At 42.6% G+C, this 8,125-nt stretch overlaps 1 protein-coding gene across 1 annotated transcript; it reads left to right on the plus strand.

Annotated features, from left to right (window-relative positions):
* The first annotated feature begins 1,636 nt into the window (after nucleotides 1–1,636).
* LOC137284419 (uncharacterized) lies at nucleotides 1,637–6,780 on the plus strand. Its single transcript, XM_067816216.1, has 2 exons — nucleotides 1,637–2,187; nucleotides 5,087–6,780. The coding sequence occupies exons 1-2, from the start codon at nucleotides 2,133–2,135 to the stop codon at nucleotides 5,539–5,541; spliced, it is 510 nt and encodes a 169-aa protein (XP_067672317.1). The 5' UTR covers nucleotides 1,637–2,132; the 3' UTR covers nucleotides 5,542–6,780.
* The last annotated feature ends 1,345 nt before the right edge of the window (nucleotides 6,781–8,125 follow it).

The following is an 8,125-nucleotide window of genomic DNA, read 5'->3' on the forward strand; positions in this document are numbered from 1 at the left end:
TTTTCAGACAAGGTTATTTCCAGACATATAGCCGGTATCGCGATTTAGTGATCCGGACCTTTAGCAGCAAGTCCTGGCGCATCTAAGAAACATCACTGAGCACAGTAGGTACATCTCAAGTCACCCACTATGATGCCCAATCATTTCTTTTGTTCAAATGAGCAAACATTTTCGCAAACATATATCCCAAATTACGATGATAAATTTTCTCTTCAGATGTAAACCTACGTTCTGAGAACAAAGCATATCTGTATCACTCATAAATACAAATGGTCATATTTCACTAGGTTACGTAGATATATTTATACAATGTATGTGTAACTGTTCTCGTCGATCCAGTTTCCGACATGTCGCCCATTAACAATTAAAATTAGTTCAGTAGGATATGAGGTTATTGCTATGTCGACCTTCCTCCTCCGAGTTCAAGCCCCGCCAATAAAGACAGATTATGCCTGCCGGAAACAATCACCTGTTGACTAACGACAATAAAGACAGATTATGCCTGTCGGAAACACTCACCTGTTGACTAACAACAATTACAATCGACAGCTTGTTGAACATTTTTTGCTGTGTTAAGAAAACACTTCTCACATGAATGTTACCCTTGTTTGAAACGATATGTGTGTCTGATAGACTACTGTAAGCCTGATCAGATTAGATGTACATGAGATTCGGGGTCAAACGCAGGATTAACTGTCAGTGACCGGGAGTTACAATAGTACGTTGTCAGTTAAACTATGAATCCGATTGGTGGTACTACTATTATCATTGTTATGATCATCATCATCATTATGATAACGATAACTGTTGTTTTTGTGGTGTTAATTGCCTTCGTTGTCATTATAAAGGATCATTTCATGATCCTAATTATTACCGTGTTACCATACATGTGATCATTTTCATAAAAATTAACAATTACAAACATCATCATCGTCATCATCCTTGATCTTTAATTATTTCTTTTTTCTAATCATACTACTTATTCGTCAACTCATTCCAAACGTAGACGTTTTTGTTTTCAAATAATTTTACTTTTAGATTTTAGCCTTGACCTTGAATTGCACTTACTCCCCAAAGTAACAGTTAAAACGAGGTGTGTTCCGAACGCTTACCCCTTACACCGATAACAAAGATGAAATCAAGAGACAATCGCATCAGGAGGCACATATAATAACATCGTCCTGTCTACAACTCACACTTTATTCAGTCAAGGTGTCCCCCAATTCTCACAGTCGATCTGTAATTAATTTCAATTATTCGTGATTATTTTCCTTTGTAAGCATTCTGATACGATCATTCAACTAAAATTCAAATGGTTGAAAGTAAATTTGATGCATTTACTTTTTTGCGCTCACTTACATATGTTATCGTAAAAACCTGCAGGTGACATAAAAAAATAATCCGAAACGAAATATTGTTACATAATGAGAAATCTTCCAGCCCATCTACCATCCATTAAAGGTTACAGAGGGCCAGAAACAACACCAGCTTGATGTGCATAGATCTATATAGCGCCCCTGAACAACCGACGCCAGGGACGACATATATTTGTCTCGATTGCATGTACTCCATCAAAGGCCCGCCTTGGCACGCGACACCTCTCTTCTCATTGGCCACAGTTACAGTGTAGGGTGACACAGCTAAAACGGCCGGGAATTCTAGCAAGTATGGAGAATTCCAACGTGTATGTTAGAAGTAGAGGAGAAAATGATAACGTACAGGTTGTGATGGGTTGAGTGCTGGGTCGGATTCAGAAGCTGGGTCGGCGTTGTGCAGCAGTTTTACAAGCCAGGACCGGGCGTTGAAGAGGGGAGAGGTGCGATTGGTTAACACCAGCTGTGATTGACATCCCTTCCCTGTTCTTGATAAGAGGAGGTTTGCGAAAGGGGTATGGGGGCTTATAAAATATCGGATTCCTTTCGCAATATGCAGAAACGATGAGTTTAACTCACTCACGCGTGTTGTGGTAGGCTTTACGCTGATCAGCTGGTGAACTACATCTGAGAAAGGACTCGAGAAAACGTGCTGCGGCGGACTGCAAAGGGACGCTTTACTAACGGTCATATTTAATCAAGCTGTGTGGCAAGCAGCACCTGCTGGGTTCACACTGGACAACGGTCAAGCACGAGGAAATGAGATTTGTCTTTTGGATTGTCGTGTTTAGCACCTGTCTACTCGGGGCTACAGGTAAGATGGCAAACATGTTATTAACAACATTTTGCACATATCGGATGTAAAATAACTAAAATACATGCAGTTATATTTTTTTCATTTTCATGTATGGCAGAATATTTCCTTTGCTATTTCCAAAATGTGTGGTATAGATTAGGCGGATATGCGCGTGTACCTCTGACGAAGGATTTACTCACTTACTGTAGCAACACTACGTTTCAGAACCTAAGTATGTTTGTGGTATGGCACAAACCCCTTTATTTGTAAACATCGCTGCGAAGGCCGTTCACATCACATGTGGCATCGATCACGCGCACTCCTCTCGGAATGCAACGATCTTTACTGGATATTCCTTATTCCCACACGCTGATCTCGTGTGAAAAATTATGTCAGTGACTTAACCGTGACCAACAGGTTTTTAGGCCTGAACAGATTAACCCACTTTTATCTATCTGTGCATTGGGTGACTGCTGTTTCGGAGGACAGTTTGTCTCTTTGACAGATGGTCTCGGCGTTTCTCGTGGAATTGCAAAACAACGATATGTTGTCGAGTGACTGCATTAAGATGTGCGTGTCTTCCAGTCTCAGCCAACAACTGTTTTCGACAATGACGACTTGACATTTTATACTCCCTTTAGTCTGAGGTATTTTCGAGACTTTTATTTATTGAATGTTCATTAAATTTGTCATTGAGAGAATATTCTCTTAAATAGATTTGTCAAAGAACACAGGAGATCTGTATGTCAACGCGATACGAATATATGTCAATGTGCGATCAGTTGGTATGTCTTTCTTAGATTTATGAAGCTGGAATATTGCGGACTGCGGCATAAAAGTGAACTCACTCACTTTGATTTATGTTTCTGAGATAGGAAAATATGTTCACTTATAATCTTGGAATTGTTTATTTCATACAGTGAGATAACTATCACCCACGTGGGTGCGTAACTGTCTGCAACCCATGTTTATTTTCGGCCATCTTAACAAGTGTGCAAAAAAATATATGATTTGTGTGCCATTAAAAAGTTGATTGCCTGATCCATCTATACGAGTGCCACATACATCACTCAACTCGTGGAGTAAAACAGCTGTAACCATTGGTCAATCAGTTAAAAGTGCGCTCGGTGAACGTAAACATATGGGCGTGGCTTGTTGGGCAAACAAGAAGATGAGTGACAGGTGAAATGCACATCTCCATTACAAAGCTGATCCCGTGTAATTTCACGACGAGAAACCATGTCACTGTGTTAGGAGAGCTTCTCTGTCAAGGCCGCAACCGCTTTTCATGTAAACAGCAGAGTTCTAGCTCGCTCACATATGTTTCATGCTAGGACTTGGTCAACTCGAGGCGGAGAAGTTGCTATCTGCCTGAGAAGTGAAACATTGTTTGAACGGATTACGGTTGGCGTACCTCGGACGCGGGTTTAAGTTAAAGGGGCTACCGCAATTCCCGGTGTTTATATACAAACTCAAGGTGAATAATCTGTTCATTTTACGGTGTTATTCCGAGTATATTTCGTAGATTGCCGGTGATTCATGCCGCGTTCCGGGCTAGGCTAGCACAGTGGTTAGAGATTTTACTAGTCCGTGATATTTATGCGATAACGTAAACAGAGCTAGTGCAAAATGGTGTAAAACACACCCGTCCTCTTTTAACGGCGTGACCCATGGAGACCCGGGTTACAAGTGTTTTTTCAGCAACCCGTAGTCGTAAGAGGCAAGTAACGGGATCGGGCAGTCAGGCTCGGTGAATTGGTGGATACATGTTATGTTAGGTTGATGCTCATGCTGTCAGTCACTGGGTTGTCTTGCCCACTCTCGATATTTACAGACCGTCGTCATATAATGAATGAGTGAGTTAGTTGGGTTGAGCGCCATTTTAGCAACACTGCAGCAATATCACGGCGGGGGAAACCAGAAATAGGCTTCACGACATTGTGCCCATGTGGGGAATCGAACCCGGGTCATCGGCTTTAACGACCAGGCTACTAAATTTTGGAAAGTTTAATCACGCAAATTATATTTATTATAATCGTGTTGACTCGTGTTGCATTTATGTTATCGGAAACTATATAAATATTTTCCGATATTCTAAGTATCTCCGATAGTTATGTTTTTGTACCGCTTTTAGTATAAGTGTATCAATACCCCGGAGAATATTTAAAAGAATGGGCTTCACACACGTGTGAAATGTGGAAATGTACAAAATCGACCCACGTCGGGAGCGCTCTAACCACGCGTCTAAGGTAGTCTGGCATATCCTTAGTATGTACTTTGCAAAACGGGTAAATGCATGATTTGTGTCACCTATTAGTGGAATATGTCTAATGTGGACTCTGGCTAATCCAGAATTCTGTCAAAACCGGCTTAGAGCTGACACTCTTAATTCCTCAAGACATCTGCATACTTCAGTAAATGGAACCGTCTCTTGAAGTTTTGATTAATACAAGATGACACGATGTACTTTTAACGTTCAGAACTACTTCCCTTTGCCATGACAGGATCCGCCCAGACGGGGCTGAAAGTCTAGATATGGTCGATTGGTGATCACTGGTCCTGTACAACCCATGCTCGAAAGTTTAACCTTAATGGTTAACGCCCATGACTTACATCCCTTTAAAGCTGCATCCTCATTAAACTGAGTGAGTCGGTGAGTGAGTGAGTGAAGGGGTTTTACGCCGCTTTTTGCCATATTCCGGTAATATCAAGACGTAGGTCACCAGAAATGGGGTTCACACATAGTACCAATGTGATGAATCAAACCCGGGTCTTCGGCGTGACGAGTGAACACTTTATCCACTAAACTACCCCCACGGCCCTCACATTAAACTAACCCGCCGTGCTAAAACTTAAATGCTGTTCAAAGCCCACAGAAACTATCTCCCTCATTCTAATACATGTTTATGTGTTGCAGTGGACAGCGTGATCCTGAAACAGTACTGGAAATGGAAGTCGACACGCACAGAGAATGAACACAAACCGGACCGGACAATCATGCTCACAAAAGCCAAGGTAGAAAACAGAGGCCGAGTTGCCAAGAACTTCGCTCCAAACGGCAACAGATGCTGTAAGGTTGGGGAGAAGACAGCCAAAAAGAGGCTGTCGTGCAATAGCGTTGGCATGTATGCCGCCGCAAGTGCATTTAACAATTATGCGCCCAAATCCAAAATCCACTTACGTAATGGAAGAAAGTTTCCTAAAGTACTGACAGCAAAAATAAGAAAGTGTTCGAAAGAGTTTTCCAGAAAGTTTGAAAAGTGTTGTAAAATGAAGGCCGAATATTACCGTCATATGAAAAAGTGCCGTCGTCTGCGCAGATCGGAACGGAAAAGGTGTAAGGAGTTGACAAGGAGCCGTTACAGATCCTGACGGGCCACGCCGGGTGTATTTGTATACTTGAAAAAAACTATTTATGTCCTTTTAAAGGTTCCAAGGATACAGGTATGACATAGATATGTGTACATTCACCGATTCCACCACGTCTTACGGTGCGCTCTATTTGTCTTAGTAGGTCTCATCCCATCCGTCTTTGTAGGTCTCATCCCAAATCCAGGGCTTACCAAGGTGTACCCCTTCCCCCTCATATGGACCAATATTGTGAAATAGGTCAGCTCACCCCCACCCACCTACCCTGCATTTACTGCTCGATGGGAGATGTTGACGGCTGGGCTTGCATCGTGTGACTCACCGTCTGATATAGGCGGCAAGTTTGGTTGATTGACCCAGATCAATCATTCCTCGTTCATCTATACAATCATCTTGTGAAAACCATTTCTGGTGCACCCCGCCGTGATATTGCTGGAATATTGCTAAAGAGGCGAACAAACATATTCTACCATATTCACCCATGTATCATCGTCAACCTTTTGTTCATCGGTCCTCGGCCAAATTTATCGTAATGTGGTGCCAAGAATCATACTCGACATGTACATTCCCTCCCTCGGTGTTGGCAATGTGACGTCATCACTGACGTCATCGTGATGTCATATTTGCCATCCTCTGCAGAGACTCGTGAACAGTGGTGTACAGTGAGGAGTTTACGAGATGGGAGGTGCTGTTCTCGAGCATTACATCCACGCTCCTTCCTCTCATTCACATAGATACATAGACTAACCTGCACTCGTCAAAGGCTGAACCGGAGGGCTGTACGACCGAGAGTGTGTTGTGACGATGGTGGTGGCGGCCAAAGGTCAAGGTCGCCGTCCTCATCAAGGGGCCACAGGTGGATGTATTATTTGTGTTTCCCGAACTCTGTCGAGCCGACACCATATGACGTCAGTTTGTGACACGTGTATGACTTCAGCGACACGTGACGTAACCCGCCAGCTATGTGTGTAAATGGGGCAAGCGACCGGGCGGTCAATGGCTGTGTAGTAGGTGTCGCTGTGCCTACGTTGTCATCTCGGCGAGGTCGACGTCTCTTCCTGCTGCTGCTGCTCCTGCTGTTGTGTAAATAAGCATATAACAGCAAACACTGGGTACTGTGTGTTCTAGCCATAGACAAATGGTTTATATATTTTTTTCTGTTTTGTTGAAATTCTATCTTGTTTACTTGTTATTATAAGGTGATAATAAAGACATAATATAGAAAAGAAATATAAAATACAATGATGATGTTTTTGTCTTGTTGCTGCCAGAGAATGTCATGAGGTCAACATTAGATCGGAATTCTTAGGAAGGAAATGGAAAACGACTTGATTCTGGAGATTATTCTAGCCACGTGCAAATATGATCAAATAAGCTGTCATTGCTGCTCATATTGATGACGTCACAACGGTGCTCCTCGTTATCCTGATTAACGAAGAATAGTTACACTGCATTTGTATGAATGTAACATAATGCCTATCTTCAGTAACACTGGTGAGTGAGTGAGTTTAGTTTTACGCCGCCGTTAGCAATATTCCAGCAATAAACGACGAGGAACACAAGAATTGGCATCACACAGGTGGGGAATCGAACCCGTGTCTTCACAGTGACGAGCGAACGCTTAGTCACTATACTACCTCAGATGTTTGTCAAAGGCAGGAAGGAATGTCCGGATACAGAGGGTCTGGACTGACAAAGGTCTCGGTAATGTGGTATCCATTCCTAGTGAGAGATCTTGACATGACTGCATCAAACAGTGTCTTTTGGGAAAAACGTGTTTAATGTGAAAAAAACCCCAAACAAACCCAAAACAACAAATATGGACTTTTATTGAAAGCAAATCTTGTTTCGGAAACATGCTGTCTTTAAGGCGAACCCCCAAAATAGCACAGCTATTGATTAAAATCCAAGTAATATCACTTTAGTCAGCAGTTCAAAATGACAGTAAGCATTCGTGATAGCCTAGTGGTTGAAGCAGTCGCTTGTTACGTTGAAGTCCCGACTCGATTCCTCATCTAGGTAGAACAGTCATCACTCCCTCCCTCACTCACTAAAATAATGTATGTCTGTTGTCACGATACAGTTGTGTAGTGCAAACATTATGACAACCGGGTGAGAACATTATGTAAAACTCGTGCAATCAAACCTCAAAAGTATTCTCGTGAATGTCAAGGCCGAAGGTGACAGGGGCGACTACTCTCAAAGGAAGGGAGATAAGTAGTGCCAGTAGTGGAATTCATTCCCAAAGGGTATGACTGACATTATGTACACCACTTCCTTGGTACTGTGCACAGACGAAATGCACATTTTTTTAGTAATTGATCTTGCCATGTGCTGGCATCTGTGAGATCTGGGTTGAAGATGCTGGGTATGCCAGCCCGGGCGAGGTGCCAGATCCCATGTTATAGCCACGACCAGCTGGTAACGTAATGGGAGCTTTGCATTGCACGTATATATCGTAACACTAATATTGTTAGCCTTGGCCTCATACGGCCGTGGACCGATAGCTATTCCGGTAAAAATATTACACGCATCTACGTGCTGGCAAAACTAGTGCTATAGTTAAGGTAACAGGCCATTTTCAACA

Source organism: Haliotis asinina, chromosome 5 (genome assembly GCF_037392515.1).
Source record: "Haliotis asinina isolate JCU_RB_2024 chromosome 5, JCU_Hal_asi_v2, whole genome shotgun sequence".
Taxonomy (NCBI): Eukaryota; Metazoa; Mollusca; class Gastropoda; order Lepetellida; family Haliotidae; genus Haliotis; species Haliotis asinina.

Excerpts from the sequence above, each read along its gene's own strand:
- LOC137284419 (XM_067816216.1), top strand. The coding sequence starts at position 2,133 with ATGAGATTTGTCTTTTGGATTGTCGTGTTTAGCACCTGTCTACTCGGG. Across the intron at positions 2,188-5,086 it reads CTGTCTACTCGGGGCTACAG|TGGACAGCGTGATCCTGAAA; the intron begins GTAAGATGGCAA and ends TATGTGTTGCAG.